We start from the raw sequence: 24,164 nt of genomic DNA, 5'->3' as shown, positions 1-24,164 counted from the left end.
AGAAAGAACACAATACTCTAGTCTGTTTTATACAATTGTTAGCGAAATTCATCAGAAAAAGTCCTGCCTCATGGTTTTCTTCTGCTATTCCCAGCCACTTGTCAGAACCGTGCGACGTACAAGATATCTTATTTTCCTGAATGACGATACTTTGGGAACTTGTATTTTACTAAAGTAAAGCGGAACCTAAATTGATCTCGTTCTTTTACCATAGTTCGTGAATGCTTTAGCCCGAACCAATGTCTCAGTCTTGCGCAGATCACGAGTTTTTACGTATTTTGTTTGTTTGTTTTAAAGGATTAATCAAAGTAATACTTCGTAAATACCACGGATAGAAAAAATTGTTAAAGATCAAATATACCATGTTCTGCCATTAGCTCAGTGTGGCTGATGGAGTTGCTGTTTGTTCTGTATGCTGTTATTCGTTATTCTTTGTATTATTTTATTTAACGCGTTTAGCCTATATGGGGAAGCAAGTTCGTAGATCGTAATGCCATACCGTAATACGGTTTCACCTAGAGCCTTATATGTGAGTTTTCTGAACCGACCGTCGCATACTCATCTGATTTTGTACATGACTGCACTTACTACTTGGAGTCTTTTAACTACATGTTGCACGTGATGGACAAATGAGAAATATTCATCGAAAATAACACCAAGGTACTTCATATTTGTGGCATACTGCATACTTTGGCAAGAGCATCCAATGCAGCATTCACTATGCAAGTATAGATGTTCAGTTAGCTGCACTTTTTTGTATGGGCTGTGAAAGCAGATTAACCTTGTTTTAGCTTTGTTCACAAATATGTAATTGTTCTGAAACCATGCCATTATTTTATATATATCGTCATGTAACAAAGTAATGCATTTATTACAATTTTCATGGGGTAATATTAAAGCAGTATCATCCGCAAATTGGTATAACTTTGAGTGCTGCGCTAGATGGGCTGCATCGTTCACATACAATTTAAGAAGCAGTGGACCTAGTACGGATCCTTGTGGGACTCCATGCTTTATATGTATTAACTCGCTGTCTATATTTTGAATTCGAATGACCTGATATCGATTTTTGAAGTAGTCTTTAAAAACCTCTATGAAAGACCCACGGAATCCTATGTGAGCTAATTTTACAAAGAGTATTTCGTGATCTAATGTGTCGAAAGCTTTTTTTTCAGATCTAAAAAAAGCCCAATTACTATCTTATTTTTATCTATTTCACTCTTAACTACGTCTGCAATGTCTTCTAGTAGCGCAGTGTGATTGTGCTTCTCTTGCAACGAAACCCATACTGTGAATTAGACAATTAACAGATGAAACTTTTCGCAAAAGGAAACCATTTTCTTGTGCATAAGCTTTTCTAGAACACACGACAATGCGGGCACGATTGCTATAGGTGTATAGGTGTTGCCTTTTACCGTTTTTTGTAAATTGGTCTAAGTAAAGCTTTTTTTATTGTATTGGGAATCTGACCCGCCCTAAATACTTCTGTGTAAATATATAGCAGCACACTCTTCAAATAAGCAAAGTTGAAGAATATCTCACGAAATCGAACCCATTCATACCCTGGCATTCTAGTAATGGAAAATGACCTCATTACATCCCAAACATCGAGATTACTTACATCACTCAAATATGCACAGTTGACGTTTGATTTGATAGTTATGTCACATGAAGCCCTAGGGGAATTTTCGTCAAGTTTCTTAACAGTATTTGCAAAGCAGTTATTAAATTCGTTTGCTATTTCATCCATTTGTCTTCTGAGGAAATAATTTCTTATTCTTTCGTCTATGCTGCGTTTCGTTTGTCTGCCTGTTAGCGAATTTACTATGTTCCACGACTTTCTCAAATTAAATTTACACTCGTTTAGCTTAATACTATAGTATTTATTCCTTACTAGCCTTAGTGAAGCTGTTCGCTTATTTCTTGTTTGCCTAAATTCTTCTCTTAACTGTACGTCTGATTGATTAGCCCTACTTCGGCGCCACAGCTTTTCTTTGATATCACTTAACTCTTTAATTTCATTGGTAATCCATGGTTTTTCGACTTTCCTTTTTTATAGTAATTATATTTCGGCTTTTATCATACATTGATTTAAATATGTCAGTTAGCTTCTCGTATGCTTGTAAATGAGTCAGTGTTAATAAAGTATCCCAATGATATTCCTTAATTAATCTATCAATCTTCTAGTTATCGAATATATAGAATTCTTGTTTAGTTTCCCCGCGTGAGTTGTTTAAGTCTTCACTGACCATTGGGAGAGTAATGAAATAATGGTCAGCAACATTTTCTTTTTCAATACTTGTTGCAGTTTGCATGCTAGAAACACACGCTAGTATGCGGTCAATACATGACGTCGTAAGTTTGTTCCCCCAGAATTATGTTATCTTTTTTCTCTTGTGTCGTGAAGAGATGCTGCAATTCTTCCAAAAATGTGCCTATATTTCTGTCTGGTGGCCGGTAGATTGCGCAGATTACGAATGATGCACGTGCACATTCCAGTGATAACAGCGATATCTCTGCTTCTTTGATAGTTATGGTCAATCTTTCGCATAGGCAATTCTTTCTAACGTATATTATAACACCTCCTTCTCTTCTCTCGTGACGGCATATAGAAAATTGTTCAAAATGTTTTATTTGATATAACTTAGCATTGGTTTCATCTACGTTCACTTCAGTCAGGATAATCACATCTAAGGAGTCTTTATATGGCTCCAAATAAAGCTTCGATAGATGCCAGTTTTTGTGTATGCTTCTGATGACAATGACTTTCTCGGCCATGGACGCCTACACCTATGACGCCTACGCCGACACCGGATTTTCTGCGAAACTCGGTCTTTAATGCTATCGCGTTACAAAAATCGGAGGACACCTAAACTCTTCTTGTGAGTTGTGAATGCGAACGCTCCGATTGAACGCCGCTGAGCGGCCCTTCGAGTTTTGCGCTGCAAGTAATGTTCCATAGCGGTACGTGCTGCCCGAGCCAGCAAGCAGCAGCAGCAGCCTGCGGTGCCAACATCACATGCCAGCGACGTCCTGCGTGTCGAGAGACCGAGGAAGCAGCGGCGGCCACCAAGGCCGCGTTACGTCTCAACACGGCGATGAGCATTCCTCAGACGTTTAACGCGAGGCAGTTCTGTCATCAGTGCGGGCCCAGACGACGACGGGGCCCGACATGCATGACTGTGACGCGCATACACTGGAGGGGCTCACTTCGAGGCGACAACAGCCGCCGACCTCCGTACAAGCGGTGATTACCGCGAAGATCACTCTACCTCACTCTGGCCCTGACAAGCTGAACTAATTGAAGGAAGGGGCCAACGTTGGAAGCTACCGTGGGAACGGTGTCAACATTGGATTGCGGGATTCCTACACGCTTGCGCCATATGCGGGGACGAAGGTGCCACATCATGGGAGGGATTTTGCGACCGATTCGACGATTGCTATTGGCCGCGATACAGTCATCAGATTTCCTATGGTCTAGTCTGCTAGGAAAACGACGGTATTAAAGCGGAGACATATGCGGCCGTGAGGAAGAGGTGTGCTGACGTGTCCTGATGGGAACTGAGACGTTTAATATGTTCCTACATGGAGTGGGCTTCCGTATCTGAAGCTAGTGTAAATAGCGTAGATAAACCCTTTTTTTCATTCCCACAACCTGACGTGCTCATCAATGTGCCGGGTGAATTTCTGACCTAAGCGCTACCTCGAGCCTCAACAGCCGGCAGGCGCGCGCAGCAGCTAAGCCCAGTGGGGGTGAGAGAGAGAGACACGGACCGCGCGTCGGCTTCCGGGAGCAAGACCGAGGGTGACGTGGCGTCACGGCGATGCCCTCTCCCCTCACGGAGGAGAGGTTCTTGTTGGGGGAAGGAAATAATTGGGTTAAAGTGCAGTGCAGTAACTGTCTCTCAGATGAGGACACCTCAACCGCACTGCACTGGGGGGATGGGGTAGAAAAGAGTGATCTCCCCTCACGGAACACTTGGCGCGCTATTGCGCCAGCAGGTGTCTCGCTATCCTCTGCCGAGGCACGCTCGTGGCGTGGCGTCGCAACTGATGGGAATTTACGTGCCGTTTCGCTTCCACAGTCAACAGACGCCGGCTTTTTCGCTCAATGAGCCATTTGACGTTTGCGCATGAATAGTGCAGGCGGAAATGGTAAGCCACTTTTTTGGGCTGCACTGTTGTGCTGAGTAGCCTTAGCATTAGTTGCTTGGAGAATTGTATATGCATATGCCGCTCCCGGCGACAAATTGGAACAGATATCGAAGTGTGAACTGCCGGAAAGCTTAATCGCTGTGAGCACATGTCAGCGCCCATAGCTGTTCATCCGTCTTTGGCACGGCGTTCTGCACGGCACGCCGATCGCGGTGAAACCCAGTCGTGCTCCGCGTTTTTTCACGCGTGGAAACGTGCAACGCGTCTTTGGCTCGAGCCTTTTCTGTTGCACGCTCAGTGAACGCAGACGAAATACTCTCACTCACTCACTCACTCACTCACTCACTCACTCACTCACTCGCTCGCTCACTCACTCACTCACTCACTCGCTCACTCACTCACTCACTCACTCACTCACTCACTCACTCACTCACTCACTCACTCACTCACTCACTCACTCACTCACTCACTCACTCGATTCCAACAGTTTATTAACCATGCACATTCTGGCGGATCAGCTTGGGTAAAAGCCGCGAAACTTTCAGCTAAACCGTGCCCAGACTACTATTATATGAACATGGCGTCACATGGCAGCAGCACTACGACAGCCAACACAGGGATAATGCGAAACAGAGCAGTGTCGTGAAAGGTGAAAGGTGTGTAGGCCGCATAGAAGAGTCATGAAAGGCGAGTCCGCAGGAAGGAGACGCTTTTTCGCGAGGCCCAGCGCTGTGATAAAGGCGGCTGTGCTGCTCCATTAGAAAGGGCCGCTGGTGCGGCGAGAGTGGCGGCGTTCGGCGTCGACCATAAATCGTGGAGCGCCGAGAGAGCGAATTCGCCGCCTCCATCTGCCGCCGCGTATGTTGCTGCGGTCAAACGGGTTGACGCTGTCGGCTCCCAAACGGGGGCCATCGGACGCGCCTGCTGCTGATGGAGAAAAAGAGGGAAGGCCGGCTTCAATTTATGGCTGTCTGGCTCGAGCCGTTGGGCTGCTGTTGGGGACGCGGAAGTGCCTGTTTCTCGTACCACCTTGTTCTCTTGTTCTTTTGTCTTGCCAGCTTGTGCCCTCGTAATTCCTCACTTTTCGGCGAAAGCCAGGCAGGAGCTGCCAAGTTTCTGTTTTACTTGAGTGTTCCAGTGAATACCGTACCATAAAGTACAAAGAACAAAAAAGAAATAGCTTTGTTAACTAGGGAATTCATGGAAGAAAAAATAAATGAACTTGAATTTTCGGTTTCCTTGGGTACAATGTTAAGTTCTGGTTTGAAGGGAACAAGCCTGTTATATTCTTGCGACGCCTTCACGTGTTCCACTTCTCATAACAACACACGCGGCGCAATCGCAGTCTTCTGCATAGGCTGGCTACCTCAGGCTAAGCGGTTTGTTCAGACACGGTTTTGGGGCCATTATTCGATGCTTCACTTCCGTCACATGTCTCTTCTTTTCCGTCTCCATGTCGCCGAGAAGCGGTCCAAGTAACCACGCGCTGTGACAGTGTCATCTTTTTATTCAAAGTTTGTTCCTTCTGGGCAGGGCCGTGCAGCAGCAGCGGTCATGACGGCGCGTTGCGCGGCTGTCCACATAAGTGATGCACAGCCACACTGAAATCTGTGCTGCGAGTTCACGAGCGACACAAGAATAGCCTGACTTTTGAAGATTAACGACGTGACTCAAAGTGTCAACGGCAGTATTTACTGTCGTCGTTTTTGTTGTTATTGTTGTTGTCGTCGTCGTACCCTGGCACTGCGGCGGCAGGAAGGCGTGTGTTGCTTGCAGGAACGCGAGCTATGCAAATGAAAGTGGACCAAGTTATATGCACGCGGACGGCGCGCGCGCCCGATCAGTGATGCATTGGCGGCCGATCGCGGCCTTTTAAGGCGGCCTTGTACATTCGTGCTGCACGCCTGTATACAAGCCACACAGGCCGCTTTGTGCGAACGTTTTACTAAGGTGGTCCAGCCAAGGCTCCAAACTTCGTGAAATTCTGAACACACGTTCATTGCTATGCGAGCCGACAGTCGCGTGTACAAAGCGGTACCGGTCGGGGCCAACGACTGTGACAGCGTGGGAAAAGCTTGCACGCTTCAGTCGGCATTACTGGCTGCTACACTGTTACTTCTGCTTGCGCAGTTTTACTTTGTTCCGGGCAGGTTTACGCATAAATTGAATTGCAACATAATCGCGGTTCGTACTACGCAGACGGAGACAGAGGCATAGGAGTGGAACCATGTGATCTGAGGTAGGTATACCATAATGCATGCTGGCACTATAGAGCGAACGTGTACGGCGACTTGCATCCTTCTATTTCCTTTTTTTTCTTTTTTTAGTTCACTCGACTTGCGCACAATCATCTTTACTACTCGTTTCCACGTGCCTACGTGTACGTGCTTCGGGGGCATGGGGCGGGGGGGGGGGGGGGGGGGGGCTGGACTGTCCGAATTTAACAAGGTCTCACACACCTCACGTTCCACTGAAAGCGTAGATTTCTCCAGCCCATACAGTGCATATTGCAAAGTTTAGTAATGGAGCGAACACGACCGGGGCGCGCTCGTGCCATCGTGCATAATTCGTAATCGCGAATATTGTAGCCGTGTGAACGAGCGACAGCTTCAAAAAGTACCACTGAATGTGTGACCTCTGTGGGAACCAAAGGAACTGACTTTCCGCTTCAACGCGTTGCTCTTATAGCACAAGATGACTGCTTTATTGTTTTGTTTAGTTATTACAATTTATTTTCCTTATTTGCTTACCATGTAGCTGAGCCGTGCTCCGCAAATTCTTTCACAAGGGTAGAGGAGGTAATCTTAGTTTGTTAAGGGCGAAATTGCGGAGAAAAGGAGTGTCGTGAATGACGATGTGGAATCTAAACAAAACTACGCATATCACTGAAGGAAGCCAGAAACGCGGGATAAGATACGCATGGTGCACGCTAGTGTGCGTGCGTGCATGCGTGCACATTTACACACTTTCGGCCACTTCAGCCACTCCGTGCACCTCAATGCACACGCACGCACAGGCACGACTTGTCTTCCGTATCTCCGTGTTTTTCCGGTCCACGGGGTTGTCCGGCGGTCCATGCGTGGCTCCACGTTTCTCCCATCGGGGACATTCTGCTCCGATTGAAATGGAACACGGGCGATTACAGCCGCAGTGAAGGTGTAGCGGAGGATCAGAGATAGCAGGGAAAGGGTGAGATATTCAATACACGAAAAGTCGCTCTGACTGCGCGGGTCCTCGCGCGACCGTTTGTCACGCGCTCGGGAGAGGCGACCTCGAACGACAGCTCGTGACACGCTGCTTGCGGCAGTGCATGTGTGGCCCGAATCGGGGCTGGGTTACGCTTCTTTTTCGGCTGAACCTGCACGACCTCCTCTCCCTGCTTGCTTACATTCTCTCTCTTTTTCCTATCTGCACTGTTTGCGGTTTCTTTACGACGCGCTTCAAGTGCACGCTGAAAATTGGTCGACGCCTTCTTCTCCTGGCGTTGCGAAATCCAATTGCTTTACGGTCGGGCGCTGTGTTGGCAGATAGCGCGGTGAGCGGAGCTCACCTCTTGGACAGCCCGACGCTCGCCTTTCTTCTTCTTCATATTCTTCTCCTGTCCCGTGGTTGTGCTGCGTTTCTATGTTCGGTAATTGTATTCCGCTCGTGTCCTTCCGAGTTCTCTTTAAACTCTCCTCCCTTCACTGGCTTACAGCATTGCGGCTCCTCAACTTCGAGGAGGAAAAGCCCGCAAATCCATTCGGTCAACTCGAAGCTCCGAGCACGTGCATGCAGAACGATCTACTATAGCTGTATACCTCTAGCCAGCGTTCTCCACTGGAGTCGGCCTCTCTGTCTAACTCTTGCGCGCTCGGTCTTCTCTCTTGTTCTTCTTCTTTGCTTTCCTCGCGTCCATGGTTTGTCTAAGTGATTTCCGCCTCTTACGCAACCTTGATTGAAGAACCTGACGCTTGCGACGGGTTCCAGCTCTTCTCTCCGCTTGAAAAGAGCGCGTGATTGAGAATTTGGAAGGCATCGTTTTGAATAATGGAAGAAAGGGTCTTGAGTTGCAACATTGACAGATGAACATCCTCTGTCATTGAAGCAGAAACTTGACTCACGGTTTCCTAATAGGCGCAAAGTTGCAGCATTCGTTATATCGCGAACCTCGATGTACCTCACTGCACTCCTCTCGTCCTCTATGCCTACTAAAAAAAAAGGGGGGGGGGGGACTGTCTGAAGCGCGTTGAATGAGCCGTGGCATGTGGCGTTATTTTATATTCGCTTTCGCCTAATCTAGCTCTGTGCCAAGAAGTGCTGGCTAATTCTATGCTTACCTGCGGTGAAAGATGCACTAGTCACTGTGAATATATACACCCCTCCTACCGCGCCCCCCCCCCCAAAAAAAAAAGAAAAGAAGGAAAAAAGAAAGGACAGATCGCTTATCCTGGTGAGACGTAAATGCAAATGCTTTTGCGGACTCATTGAGCCGTATCATGACAACGATGGGGCATAAAGAGCTACTAATGTGGGATTCACTATGAATAGTTAATTTTAGTGCAACCTGCAGTCTACACGTTGTCACGGTCCATTCTCCTCCAACACAGCGGCTACATATATTTAAAGCTAGTTTAAACATTTAATTTCTCGGCTAGCACACATACGCTGCGTTATGTGTCTAAAACAACGCGTGAGGACGCATAGTGAACTTCGAACACTTGAATAGGTGGTCGTGTACTTCAACTCCTCGCGCGCCAACTCCCCAGAGTGGATCGCTATAAGATTCAGTCAGTGCGAGTACTATCCCAAGGGTGCGAGATAAAGTGTATCACGCAAATGAATTCTTTCTGACCTAAGCGCGCCGGTTGTGGCAGATTTTCATGCACGTGTATTCTTTAACGGGAAGTCTTAACTTACGCATGACCCAAGTTTTCCTATTCGAATAAAATGCGACAGAAATGCATAAATTCTCTCTGCATGCAGACTTGTCTGAATAAGATTCCTAGCGTTGAATCTTGGTCGAATAGGTAAAGCACGTAATTTTGAGAGTGATAGCGGAAAAATAGGAGACGTAGTAAATGAAATTTCTCGCATGTAAGCAAAAGGTCAGACTCGCCAAGCCTATGGGAGCACACTTTTTATTTACTCCCTCAAACGCTTTTTTAGCAAGTTGACGAAATTGCCAAAATTAATCATTTTAGAGAAAGATATAATTGCCGATGTTAACAATTTTAACACCGCAGGATGCTGCCAAAATTGTGCAAACTGCACCCTGTTGAGTATTAAAAACAATAAAGTCGAAATAGTCGAAATGTTCATTCTTGTGGTTACTTAGTTCATGTGACTTTAGCAAACGCTTTATTAAGAAGGTACTAGTATCATTTGCATGAAGTCACATATGAAATGGTAATTTTGTGCTCTCTAGATGCGCTATCAGGGCTATTTCGTCAAACGAAAATGCATTCAGGCGGAATTCATTACAATGACTGTTCAAGTATGCGAGTAGCCGAAACGTGTCATGTATCGCTCCTGTGCTGCAGCCAGGCCCCTCTCTCACGCACTTACGTCTTACCTCTGGATACGCTGCGCCTTCAGGCGGCAGCGCCGTGAAGTACGCACGTGCCCTATGGCATATACACAGGCACCAAAGTTGGCGTTAAAGAGGCTAATTCAAGAGCGGTACATTCCCAGTGCCACATACCCACATGAACGGTCCACGTTTTAGGCTGAACTATCTTCGCTATCCGCCTACATTTTGGATGGATAGCTAGACAGCCGGAGAGAATACTGGGGCGCTATAACGTAAATCTATTTCAGTCTGTTTTGCAGCGAAGCTTTATATGTCTAGCCGATTCGTCCGTCCGTCTCTCGCCTGTACGCCGAAAACTCCTTCGGCACAACCCCGTGTGCATGCGCCAAGAAAGAAAGACAGGCGCGCGATTGGCTGCGCCAGTAGTGACGTCTTTGCTCTCCGTCGCAGCCGAGCGCGCGCGCAGCAGTTTCTCTCCGGCTCCGAAATGGGTAGGTCACGCGTTATACGTACTCCTGAGGAGCAGGCAGCTTTCGACCAGCAACGCCGCAAACAGAACCGGGAACGAGCTCGTCTAAGCCTTGCCCTTGCTGCAGCCCGGGCACAAGAACAGGCTCGTGCAGCCGAGCGCAAGCAGCAACTGCGTACCGAGGATCCTGCAGCCTACCAAGCCGTCGTTTAATGAACCGTCGGAATCAACCCAGGGACAAACACCGGGGCCACACGTTTCAGCTTCACTGGTTGACCATCTGCATGGAGTGCTTGAGCAATGATCTTTTTTTTATTTCATGTCCTTCGTTAGCCTTCCGCACTTGGTGAAACATCTTGTGGGCCGCGCCCACATTATTTGTCGGTCAAGAGACGTCACAAAATCCGCGAGACCTCCCCATCTAAAGATCTAGATGACATGTACACATTCATTACGCTGATTAGATGAAACAAAAAAAATCAATTCTTTCCGATTTTACGCCTGTCACCATTAGCCTTCCGCGATTCGTGAAAAAGTTTGTTGGAAGGAATAGTAGACGGATGTCTACTGATCGCTCCGGCACTCTGTACACGGAGCTGCCGGCGAGAATTGACTTCTTTGTGTATAATAACATTTTGCATGGCAGTATAACGTTGCCAAACCCTTGCCACACGTGTATGACATCATTCTGCCCAATATTATGCACTGTGCATCCATTCTCGTAAATTCTTTAACGCCCTGTTGCATGCCGAAGAGCCACCGCAAGCTAAGCAAGGGGAAGCGGACCAATCGGAGACGCCGGCACTACTCTGCTCACCCAGTTATATATTTCATTGCGCTAACTCGGTATCATCAAAAGCTTCCTGTCTTCTGCGAGTTCCGCGCCTCTCCTCAGCCAATTAGATACGGAAAACCTGTTGCGGTAGGCAGTGTTGTTCGCTTTGTCAGCTCCTATAAAGGAGAAGAGCGTTTGATTGAGCTGTTGAAACAACCTTGCGGGTCAGCGCGCGCGTTTGTGTCGGCGGTTACGTAAGTTTGACGTCAAAAAATTGGAATAAAGTCAGAATGGAATAATACGTTATAGCGGCCTGGTGTTACAATGCCATGGATGCTATTGACATTAAAAAAGAACTATTAATTTAGCGAGATGTAAAACGAGTTCATCACGCGCCATTTTGTTCCCGGTGTTCAGTCGAGTGGAGGCTTGTCTCATGCCCCGTCGTAGCGACCATGCACCCGTCTGCGTTAGGTATCTTGCTATGGGGAACCAGCGCTGGAGTTTTCACGACGCCTGCAGCGCCTCCCTGGCGGTCAGAATGTGCACAACGCAGCCGCCTCGCGGACGAAAATTGCTGCTGGTAGCGGCGTTGCGTGCGCTGAAAGTCGAAGAAAAACAAAAGGACGCCGGCGGTACTGTTGCGTATACAAATGTCACAACTACATCGGAATGAGGGAGGATGTATTCTTCTGCGTCTTTCCATCTGTACCCAACGAACAAGAACGGAGGCAGCGTTGCATCCAAGCAGTCAGGCAAGCGGAGTAAGTTCCCGTCTTGTCGCCCTGTCAAGCGGTGTCGGGCGGGTTTCTGAATCGAATTTCGCGTGTGTGCTTGGTTTATTGGATAGTGAAGACGGGTCAGCCGTGGCAGCCAGTGCCAAACAGTCGGCATTTCTGCAGTCGGCATTTCGTCGGAAACAAAATGAGCAATAGGATGCATCATCCGGCAATGTGTACCAACCATTTTTTCTTCGCAATACCACCGCCAAGCTCCTTCCAATGCCACCGCACCAAGCGAACGATACGAAAGATAAATAGTTTCCATTCATTGCCAAGAATTATGTGGCAGGGAAGCTGCCTTGTAATACGAGTTGTGTGCGCATACTGCCAGCGCACGCGCGACTAAGCCGCCTATGTGTTTTTAAATACGCGCATGCGGACTCGGCGCTGAGATGCATTCGGTAAAGCTATGTAATTAGTGCTAAATGTAGCCAGGGTTGTTACGGATCAAGCAGCGGAGCACTCAAACCTTTGCTTGCCCGAGTCAACTGATGCGATGAAGCTTTCTTCTCCATTGACTGCTGTGGCCAAGAAACATCAGAATTTCTAATGTCTAGCCAGAGAAGTATGGAATGTCTTCAGGCCGACTAATACTTTCGAAACCATAGCGCAGCAAGACCGGCGCCGTAGCTATTAGATTTGCGAGGCAGGCTGCCACACAAGCATCGCAACGGCACAGGGCGCAACCGTTAAGTAAACGCACGTGCTCGCCGCGACACACTGTGAAAAATATTTATTTATTTATTTATTCAAAATACCCCCAAAGGCCCTCATTACGAGGGTATTACATGGGGGGGGAATATATAAAGCTTGAAAAGCTTCTTTCGTCATTTCTTCACTTGATGGCGCTAGCTTCTTTACGAAAACTGTCCACTTGAAGCGGCGCGAAAGCGGAAACATGCGAACCATATGCGCGAAATATGAAACGGCCGTGGACGTGTCGTCTGGTCGAGAGGCTTGAATATGCCGCGTTTCGTCGCCAGGTTGGCGTGCAACGCACTCTTTTCGATGCGCCGCCTATCCAGCGCTGGTTCCCCATTGGTGGTCACATTTCCACGATATCAAGTGGGGCCTTGTCGTCCCTCAAACTTGGTACCAAGAAATTTTGAGAGGGAAGAGGGGGGGAAGGGGGGGGGACACGTTTCGGGTGTGCGATCGTCCCTATATGACATCGTTAAGGTTAGTCGCTGTAGTCCTGGTAACCACTCCGCCCTGCCGCGGTGTTGCGCAGACTTGGCAGCAGACGCTAAGTTCCATTTTTCCTCTGACCGAATGAAAGACTCGTTAAGAATTCAACTGGTAGAAAGCTACCGCTTCGTATGAATTGACATTCGCATAAAAGTGTCGTTTGCTTGCAGGTGCCGTAGCCTTCCTCCGTTTTGTTGGCCGAGAAAATATATTTAAAAAAGAAAAGAAAAACAGCATAAACAAAAGAAAGGCCTCGAGGTGTGCGAGTCTTGGCGAGTCTTCCGACAGGCACCAGCGTGGGCACGCAAGCCCACAGCGTTCGTTAGGGTCAGCTTTCACAACAGTCACCAGCGCCAAGGATACGGGTGTGATTAATGAATAAACTGGCCGGCTTCACTTCCTCTAAGCGTCGCGTGATCCCAGTGTTGATATAGTACAGCCTAATTGTAGCGATCGTACAACACGAAAGGAAACTCGCTGCTCCCTCTTACGTGAGAGGAGACGAGGCACGTACAAAAGAATTGATAAATAACGCACCTACCAATGTCATTAACGGTTCGATTTCTTCCCTCACCGGTTATTTCCACCTGCACTAACCAAATGACAATCTTTCCGCGCTTGCAGGGCTTAAGCGACGGCTAATTTTTGCCTTTTTCGGAGCAGTTGTGCCGTTTTCGGGCGGCGCAGTGGCTGGAATTCTTGCGTAGGTGGCGAGTACGCGCGTATCGAGGGAGTCTTCGTTCCGTCGGTCCGATCGCGATCGACAAGTAACCTGTCCAGCCTCTTACGCGACGCTAAAACGTCAGACGGCGGGGTTAGTTGCGTAATGACCGGTAAGGGGAAAGCAAACGGTGCGGCGCTTCCTCGCCGCGTCACCTTTGGCCCCCGACGACTACGACCGCACTCGCCCAGAACAGGCGCGCCACGCGCGCCGTCGCCTGACGCGCGCGCTCGAGCGAGAAACAAACCCGACAACGCGAGGGCGCGCGTTCTGCGATTGGGGGAAGCCTCTGCGGGACGTCACGTCCGGCGAAACAGCACACTCGGTTTCTCCCGCAGCAGCGCCACCGCCTACGTTGCGCGCGCGGTCTCAGCGGTCTCCTCTCCCGAGCGCCGGAAAAGCCATGTAAGAGAACCGAAACAAAAACCGCAAAAAGGAGCTATGTCGGCGGCGCTGCCAAGCGCCGATCGTCCGCAAAGTTTCGTCTCCCGAGCATCCGAAGAAACGGCGCCGCCGAAGCACGGAGTAACGTCGCGCTGGGTGGTCCCCTAGCGCGGCCAATTTGCAACCGATTCGGATTACATTGAAGCCGAAGACGACGACGACAACGACATGAGGATTCAGAAGGTGAGCCGCTCCACCACGCCGCGTGGCTGCGCCGCCGCCGTTTGCGTCGCTCGCGCACGTTGCCCAGGCGTTTACTCGCAATACGCGCCAGCTCCGCCAACGTGACTCGCCGCGTCCCTGTGGGCGCTCGGACACGGTTCGCGCCATAAGGCACGTTTTTTTTTTTTATGTTTTGCCTTCTTTGCTGAGCGCGAGATATTCGAGGAGGAACAGGCGTTCTCTTGGTCTAGAGGCGCAAGGTGACTGTGACCCGCGCGCTTATCTGGGGGAAAGCACTTCAACTGGCTCTGCCTATCTGCATTTTTATCGCCCGTCCTAGTAAAACGCTGAAGACAGGTCAGATGTCCTGCAGTTTCATTGGATGCTCAGCTCCCTCATGCTGCACTAATTCCTCCCTGAGCGTCAAGTGGCGGCTGCAAAATCCGTTACTTGAGTGTGGGTGCTGATCCAAGCGCACGAAATTGTTTTCTGAGTGGCAGCACCGCAAAATAGTCACGCAATATGATTGCGTACTTTTTTCCGTCGAATAGCTAGCATATAACAATGAGTTACGCAGCGCGGTTTGACGCAGCGGATATGGCTTAGCGGCCGTTCCTTCGCGGGCGAAATAAGCGGCACGCGATTATACGTGCTAGACAGAGGTGGGGCAGCCGCGTGGCTCATATACTTGCGAAGCGATGTTCGCAGATCCCCCCCCCCCCCTCCCTGGCATTGTTTGGTTTCTCACAGTTACTGTGTTATCGTTAGTTCTGACGAGATTTCCCTGAAGCTAACACGAAGCGCTTGACGCTAATGTTCCTTCAGTAGCGTCACACGCAAACCATGATGCGGTCACGTACATTGTTTTCCTACTTCCATTCCGCCGCAGCCGCACCCAAGTGCAGAGGTTCTTAGTGACGGTCAGATAAACACGAGTCAAAGGGCTACGATAACACGGAATCGCACGTTGGGCGAGCTCCCGTCTTTTGATTGCTGCGTCCATTGTCCTAGGAATTAAGAACTAAGAAGCACATCGCAGGCTACTCGACACAACGCAGGAAAGACGATCGCTTCTAGGGCAAACGCCAAGGTCTCCGAATATATACAGTTTGATCCTCTCGAGAAGAGCAGAAGTCGCGCCATGCATAATATGCTGTGCAGGATGTAGCTTTGGCACAGAAAAATAGTAGTTTCTTAGTTACGAGAAACGCTTATTTTTGGTTACAAGGATAAAACTGCTACTAAAAACTTAATTTCTTTCTATGGTAGAGTTGTTATGCGCGTTATTTCCCATTCCCTGCTGCCGGAAAGCGCGCGCAAACTCACTTGTTAAAAAAAAGAAGAAAAAGAAAAGGCGGGATGCGTCCTTTGTTGTAAGCGCCGATAATGCTGTAAAAGCACAGTGAGGTGCCATCTGTTTTCTTTTTCATTGTCTTTGAGACATTAGGAAAACTTAATTATCTTGAGTTCCCCAGCAACTTCATCTGGCACAGCAGCGTTTCCCTGTATTTCTCTGTATGAAGCCACAAATACTATACCATTCCGCTTTCTTGTGTGTTCGTGTAAAAGGAACGAGAACAGGCGAAGTTCTGCGACGGCACTCACTGTTTATACTGACGTGATCTATCACTAAAGAGAATGAAAACAAGGCCATGAAAGAAGGATGTGAGCGACAGAAGATGCCGTAAATGTAGCTTTGTTGACATGGCAAGTGGCTGCCACGGGGGGCGCGCAGGCTAGTCATAAACGACTCCATGTCACGATTGGAATGTGCTACGGCCGGATTGGAGTACGAGCGCGCGTATGCTCCCAGCGCGACTGTGTTTCCTCTTAGCTGCTCGGAAAGATCGGGGGACGGTTCATATCCTGGCCTCTTGTTTGTGTTTCGCCAAGGGAAAAAAAAAGAAAGTCTGGGAAGTTATTCAGTTCAAAGTAAAATGGAACATATTCAACAAGGAAGGAACAGCGCCAATTAAGACGATCACGAGAGGGAGAAGGACACTAGACAAGCGCTTGTCCTGTGTCGTTCTCCCTCTCGTGATGGTCTTAGTTGGCGCTGTTCCTTCCTGGTTCAAGTAGGCACCATCGAGCCCAAATGAATGTTGTTCTGAACGGAGCATATATTCCAGCAGTCTCGAAGGGTCTCGTTGTGTACCCTTTCTCTCTCTCTTTATTTTGTTTCGTCTTTTTCGTTTGTTTTTGTTTTTGTATATTTTGTAGGTGTTCGATCCTCTGCCTGGCAGTCCTCTGTTCTGGCCTTCCCTCCAGTTTCTCGCCCCGCTTAGCATTGATCGGTATAAGCAGTGCAGCAAGGCGAGATCAGTACAAAACCTATATCGGCACGACCATTGGCGGCTTTGTGAGTATTGGCCGCGATAGTCTTATGAAGGGGCGTCACCATAGCATAGACAGGAAGAAATGACGTTGGGCAGGCCATGTAATACGTAGGGCAGACAAGCAGTAGGAGGAGGAGAGTGAAAAGGAACGAAGGAAAGGTAGGGAGGTGAACCAGACGCACGTCCGGTTTGCTACCCTACACAGGGGAATGGGTTTAAGGGAAGAAAAGAAAGGAGAGGGAGGGAAGAAGGTGTGAGTCCATGCGTGTGAGTACATGCGGATGTGCATAACTTCACGCCTATAATTATATATTGTGGGCGGACAAGCAGAGAGAAAGAGCAAATGATAAATGAAAGGTAGGGAGGTTAACCAGGACTGAGCCTGGTTGGCTACCTTACACTGGGGAAAGGGAAAAGCAATAGTCTATCAAACTATTAGGCATGGGACAGTGTCAGCTGGCGCAAGACATAGGTAATTGGATGTCGATGAGAGCTGCCTTCGTCCTGCAGCGGACATAAAATGCGCGTTGGTGATAGGGATGATGATGCTGGTAACCCTGCTGCTGCTGACGATATTGATGATGGAACTTAACAAGTCACTCAGTCGGGCACTTTGAACCAAGCGAGATCTATGTCTCCTTTTCGATTCTTTCTTTCTTTTTCTTTTTTTTCGTTAACTTTCGCGCAAGTCCACAAACATATGTTGAGCACGAAATTTCTGTACACGCTGCATCTATTCCCGTCCCCCGTTCCTGAGCGCACGTGTGTTTATGTGCTTACACGTACGTCGCCTCTACGGCGGAGGAAAACCGCAGAGGCTTTCCCGCTCGCACACACGGCCGACTCAAATAAGGAAAGCGCGCGAGCACAGCCGCAGCTCGTGCGCTCGTTCGTATAAGCGTGATCGGGGCCTCGCTTGTCCCACGCGCCGACAGCGCAGACCAGCGAAAGACGGCACGTCTCCGCAGGCCGAGCGATGGACTCGAGCCCGCGGCTCGTTCCCGCGCCGCTGCCGCCGTGTCTTGGAGCGGGACGTTCTCGTGCGTTTCTGGCGGTAGGGGGCTTTACGACGGGGTAAACAAAGGATGGGAGTACACGGGGTGGCAGGAAAACGGGAGTGGGCTTACAGGGGAGGGGGGTTTAGGAGGTGGGCTGCAGGCTACAGTGCGGCCGCCCGCGCGACGTCGCGAGGGTGCGCACGTGGTGAGGCTGCCGGCGTGGACGAGTACAGGAATAGGGACCGCGAACGGACGCATGTGGAGCAAAAAAGAGCAATGGATTCGCATCACGCAAGCTTCAGCGGTGATAGTGAAACAAAAAACAATGCCGGAGCCTTTCATCTCTTCCTCCATTCGTGTACGCCCGGCGAAGCCTTCTGTGGGCACGGGACAAAGAGCGGCGCAGTGGAGAAGAAAAAAGCAAAGGGGGTGAGGGGGGGGAGGCTTGAGGCAGACCGTGTGTGGCTTGCGCTGGTGCACGTCGTCCGCTCACACGGCTGCGAATCGAAGGCTCGCGGGATGGATAAATATAGGGCTTCTTGTTTTTGCGCACTCGTGCACTCTCTCTTTCTCTAACCCCTGCACGTATTCGGCCCCCTTCTTCACTGTTTAGGTTTTCATTTATTTTCTTGTCCCCTTCCCTGTCTGGCGCTCTGCGGCCACACCGTATCTGTCTGTCTCGGGTTTCTCGTCCAACTGCGATTATTTCTGTCCCAACAACTTTTTTTATTTATTTATTCTTTATTATCATTATTTTTCTATTTTGACTTTGTTGGCATGTGCGTGGCGTCATATTCCGCCTGTTTTTACGAAGCGAAACTTAAGTAGGCGGTGATTCACGCAAACTTCAAAGAGACTTCAATGAAACACGTTGGAAAAACAGGTATGTTATTCTACAGCGAGAGCGTGTATTTATGAGTACGCAAAAGGAGAGCCACTCGTAGCTGCGATGGCAACGACCGCACGTGAATCATAAGCGTTGTAGACACACTGTTGCAAGGAAGGGCCTGGCCGGGCATGAGAGCGAGCGCCGAAGCGGCGGCGCCTTGCCCGTGGATGAGGCCACCACTTTCGATACGTGCGGCAGGACTCTGGCGTCGCTCGGTAACGTGAAGAGATAAAGCGTCCGCAGAGGTCGCCTGTGAGCCCACGGCGTCGTCGAAATGAACGATCGTATCAGCGACACGTTTCTCTTCGGTGACGCCCTTGTAGATGCGCGACTGAGAGCGGCTTTCGGGGCCGAAGCGCTTGCCATTCGGGACGCACGTAGCCTGGCTTCGACTCAGTACACAGTTTTACCGTAGCACTTTTTGCGCAATCTCAATTTCTTTAAAAAATAAAGTGATGGAAGGAAATTAGTGATCCGTGTAAACGGAAAGACAGACTCCAATATATGCGATGCTCGAGCCATAATCAAAACCGGAGATCACGTTTCAGTGCTGAATGTCCTTGCGATCATAATGGTAATATCTAAGGATTTATTTCGCAAGGGGGGCGATATTTTAGTTATCCCAATACATACTTTTTTTCTTGGTGTAAGGGCTATGCAAGTTGCTTATGTAGCTTAAGTATTTTCTAGACATTATTCGCAGACTTTGGCGTCAAGTACTCTTCCATAATCGCGAATAAGCGGTTTAACTAATATTGATGAACGTACACCACGCTCGTACGAAAAGACAGCATGCATTCGCTTCCGTTCTTTACTGCGATGTGTCCTAGAGTATAGCATGTTAGCCCAGTGGCCAAGATGAAAATTTCCGGCATTCTTTTGAATGCGTACGTGTCGCTTATCCAGGTGGAGCTCTAGGCCAGGCAAACTGCCGCGACTTCCATTAAGGAATCTCCTTCGCTCGTCTTCGGATAGCGCAAACATCGTTCGGCGCTTGCTTCATCGAAGCGGGACGCTACAACCGCCGCGTTCGAAAGCGTCCCAGCTCGCCGCCATCACCCACAGGCGGGTTGCAGAAGTCATTGTCCTCGTCTTCTGAGCCTTGCATGCTGCATTTCCTTTCTTCGGTGCCGTGTCTGTTGACTCCCATTGTTCTTCGCGGAATGTTTGCGCGAATTGCACGTTCCGCCTTCTGTGCGCGCATGTTCGGTTTGGGGGAAAGGGCCGTTCCGCTCTCGATCAGCCGCCTCGCACAGCTGCTTTCCCAAGACACTCCGGGGGAAAGTTCCTGCCGAAAAAGAAAGAGAGAGAGAGAATTGTATTAAGAAAGCGACACAGGAGAAATTGGTCAACACACCGCGCCACGCATGCGCACAGGCGTGGTAGATGTTATTCGGATAACAATGACTAACGCCGGCACCGTAAACAGCCCAACTATTTTGACGGCGTCCGGTACACTAACTAACAGAACAGTGCGACGTAAGCTGCGCGCAAGGCTCAGCCTCGCGCAGCTTCCAACAGACAATCTGCTTACGAGCTGCACCGGAGCCTGTCGTGGTGTATGTCGGGTTATTTTTCGCTCGCAGCCCCTTCAAGTGCCATGCACTCGTATAAATACGAAGTTGCGTTCCTTATACCGCCAAGCTAGTGGCGTCATGAACGGGCTTCAAGTGCGCGAGCGCGGTCATCTTTCGTAGTTGCCATCGCCGCACGCGAGACTGTCATTTGTCGTCACCCGCATGCTGTGTGCAGGTAGGCCAGTAATAAGGGGTCGTGGTAGATTTTTTTGATGATACCACACTAAACTCGCAGCTTGCGGAGTCCTCGTGTCGACGCTCATAGTTTTAGTGTTATCGTCTTCAAAAATTAGTTTATTAAGTTAATAACCCTCGGAAATGTAGCAGTCTTGTTAGGTTAAGAGCGGGCGGAAGGCACCTTCGTATTAAGATCAGCACCAGAGTTAACAATAGCCGAAACGATGTCCTGGCTACGCTGCTTCTACGAGAACATTATCTAAACCACCTAGGGTGTATACCTGTATTTGTCTTCAAGTCTTAAAAGTGCTATTTCTCATAAAGTCTCAGCGACCGACGTTATCAACTATATTATTTATTTATTTATTTATTGCAAACGAAATTTTTTTCTGGGCTACCCCTTACGCGCGCGCTCGAGAGAACGGGAAGGCGAAAAAGAAAAAGAGAATGCAAAGGTGTTCGATCACCATGAATTAGAACGATGTCGGTCGACTACCCCATACGGGAGAGGGAAGCAGGTGAGTATGAAGGGAAGGCATGATGAACGGGCTCACACGTGCGGACCTCGCTACACCACCAAAGGCGTCCGCCTGGTCCAGTTGCCCTCCACAAGCACGAAAAACGGCTTCACATTAGTGTCGGTGTTCGTGTAGCGTCTGCATGGGCATTGGACGCTCTTCCAGTCATCCCAATGCATTGGAGAGTGATTGTCTTTGATTGAGCACTGTGAGTAAAAACCAACTATATAAACACATGTCCTCATACCACGAAGTTTTCTATCAGTTTAATAGTTGCTAAAGAAAACGCACGCACACCCGCACGGGTGCCTGCGGGAGCGACATAGCAGTCGACAAAGCCTCGCATCCACTGTGGGATGTCTTCTTATAGTGTTCGGCTGATCGCAGGATGCTGTTTCGCGCTGCGTTCATCTTGTTGCCCTTCTTAAAGCCGGGCTTGACCTTCTGCTCGATGAACTGTGCCTCCTTACGGGCGTGTCCTTGTGTACAGGCTTTCAGGTCGCCTCATTTATCCTCATGAACGCTCTGTCAAGGAGCTTTGGAACAGCGTCCACACGTTTTCACAGGACCATGCGAGCGACCCTGTATGAGGCGCAATCCGGAGCACTTTCCGACATAATGCGCTTGCACGATGCTTAGGCGCAAGGCGGGCGCCTCGTTGCTGCGCTAGTGTGCGGTCACGGCCACCGCAGCCGCATCTGAGGCGATGCGCGTGACTGTGTTTCTGCGTTGCTGCTTTGGAGTCGAGAAGGCTTGCGCAAATTAGTTCAAGTGAAGTCACATTGTTAACAACGCGCCATGAACGAAGATCAGTTTAATGCAGCAGAAGCTTGATGCGGGCGAGTTTGTTTAACATGCTTGAAGAAATGAAATGAGCGCACGATCTTCTTTTAGTCCGCGTCTTTGTAACGCTCATTTCTTTTATTCAAGTATCAGTTTAATGCTGTTAGGTCTGGGTGAACTTTTTTATTTATTAGGACGAAGCAGAAGGCAAAATCAAAATGTGATAGAGAGAGAGAGAAAAGGATGCATCGAAAGGCAGGGATGTTGACCAGAGGTAGTTCCGGTTGGCTACCTGCACGGGCGGAAAGGTTAAGGGGGATAAAAAGAGAAGTTCACATTCACAGTAGTATAGGCACAGGGTGGTTATAAGCGTATTGTCATGTCCGTTGACTTTCTTTCAATCCCTCATCACATTCCCCCCGCGCACGTGAGGTGTCGAAATCAGGAAATTCGCAGGTGCAAGTTGGAATCAGCTAGCACAAGACAGGGGTAATCGTACATCGCTGGGAGATGCTCACTGGACGTAAAGTTAGAATGATTATGATGATGATCGTGATGATGATGATGATGATTGTATACAGGACTACCTGCTTTCGAAGCCATAAGTGAACGCAGGATAGCTAGCCGGCCCTAAAGAGTCCTACCACGTCATTTTCCTACAAACAAGAAAAAGAAACCTATGAGTTTAGTGTCCGAGTCCGCGACCCTTCACGATGATCCCGATGTGCGAATCCACAAGAAGTACAACTATCCGAGCGCGTGCGTACTGGTGACGTAAGTTCCGTCATAGATCTTCACGGGAACTTCTTCGGAATCGCTAGACCACAGCGACGACCTTACAGAGGAGAATGGCGAAGAGTAATAACTTAGCGGGAGCGGGGATAGGTGCAATGAACAAGGATAAACGTACCCAACACTCGCTTTTAAAATTTAGTCCTTGTAACATCAATTTGGCCTATGTGAGGTATCCGTGAACGCGAATAAGTTCGTTGAAAACCTGAAATGATCACGGACACAAGAACACTAACCTTGGTTGCTCCGCCATAACATTTTACAGCGATAACAGTTGGATGTTTCATGCAGCCAGCTTTCTTGGTGTTGGTCGCAAAGATGTTGCTTTCAGAGAAACGTCTGCCATCTACCTATGGGCGTTACGTTGAAGAAGCCCAGGTTTCCACACGAACGGCAATAGCATACTAGGTGATACATGATTCCATTGCAGCCACGTGCGTTGTAATTCGCGCTGTCGGACATTTGGATCAAGGATGAGTAAGCGTTCTCGATCGCAGCGACCAGAGCCACGGGAGTAGTGCAGTAAGGGGTTCTGTAAGGGCCATTTCGTCTGCTGCTGAAGTACTGGTTAGCTGGGGGCGCCTGTCCCGGCCCAGGCAATTACAACTGGTTCAGCAACACCAATGGTCACGATGAAGTTTAAGGAGACGTATAACTGTGGTTTCCTCGACAGAGTTTAGAGGCCTCTGAAAGCTGATATATTGTACCATAAGAACTTCCTTAACCCAGGCCCCTGCTAGGTTATTTCCTGCGGTGGTGAGCCTACGTAGTGGCTTCATTGTTGGCTGTGCCGCTTTATATATTACTGAGCGCGAAGTCACGGATTCGGTTCCCGTCTTTAGCGGCCGCATTCCGAACTGAGCGGAACGTAGAAACTCCTGTTGGCTGAGATTTCAGCTGCACGTGATGTGTCTAGCGCTTTCTCCACGTAGGCTTTCTTCAGTGTGGCGTGCACGTTCTGGTTCCTACTACTAATCAATCATGCGCACCGCCGCAGCCTTATTAATTTTGCAGCCCTGCTTTCCGTCTGAACGCCTTCTTTTGTTACGCTCGCAGGCGCGTTGCCCAGATCATCGTCGTCACGTGCCTCGCCCTTTGTATTAATAAACGCGACGCAACAGCGAGCCCCTACGGGGACGCTCGTCCAAGCGACGAGTGACGCATCTGCTCTGAAGAGGGGCAGGAAATTGCGCCTTCTCGAACGCCACTGCCGCGAATATACATCCGCGCAGCCTCCGGGAGGAAATCTCGCGTGCCTGCGCTGCGCGCGCACGCTCAATGCATGCGCTCCGTGACGGACGCCTTTCGCGCCTGGCCATTAGGCAGCGGCGACGACGACAAGTGCGAAATTATGCGCGCACCGCGGTGCTTGTTTTAATGGGCCTCCGCGTAGTACGTGTTCCGCCACGCGCATCCGCCGATGCGAGCGAGTATCCGTGCGCCATCATGCACGGGCGAGTGCGTGGCGTGTGCGCACGCCCTGTTCTTGCGAGTCTCGCACACAGCTGCTCGTCTTCTGTGAGCGTTTGGGCGGAGTGGCCACCGTTATTCAGTGAAGCAAGCGCGAAAAACGAAAAAAAAAATTATCTGACCTCTTTTGACTGGATCGTCGAATGATGGCAGGCGTCTCCAGCGAAATTTCGTCCATTTAATCATCAATGTTTCTGCGGCTGACCTTTCGTTTCGACAGCGTCTGCGCTTATAACAAGGCGATAAATTACGACGCGATAAAAGATGTTTGGGAGCATTTTAATCACAAAAGAGCCCGATAGGAGTTTTGCACTCATAATGTTAATTGTAAACTGTTAGTTTAACACACCTGCATTTAACTACATCTCTATCAAGAATCGTATCCTCTTACAGGCGTCGAACTCCCGTTTGGGCCG

At 49.1% G+C, this 24,164-nt stretch overlaps 1 protein-coding gene across 5 annotated transcripts in view; it reads left to right on the top strand.

The window, feature by feature from the left end:
* Positions 1-24,164, top strand: part of by (focal adhesion protein tensin) — a 354,735-nt gene that overhangs the window by 108,512 nt on the left and 222,059 nt on the right. The window contains exon 1 of one of the 5 annotated variants that reach the window (XM_065435211.2): positions 13,973-14,229. The exons of the other annotated variants lie outside the window; for them this stretch is intronic. Within the exon in view, the coding sequence (XP_065291283.1) occupies positions 14,215-14,229 (15 nt within the window). The 5' untranslated portion in view covers positions 13,973-14,214. Of the gene's footprint in view, positions 1-13,972; positions 14,230-24,164 lie in introns of those variants that run through there. 5 annotated transcript variants of the gene reach the window in all.

This window comes from Dermacentor albipictus, chromosome 1 (assembly GCF_038994185.2).
Source record: "Dermacentor albipictus isolate Rhodes 1998 colony chromosome 1, USDA_Dalb.pri_finalv2, whole genome shotgun sequence".
NCBI classification, from domain to species: Eukaryota; Metazoa; Arthropoda; class Arachnida; order Ixodida; family Ixodidae; genus Dermacentor; species Dermacentor albipictus.
This window is presented reverse-complemented; position numbering and strand designations above follow the sequence as displayed.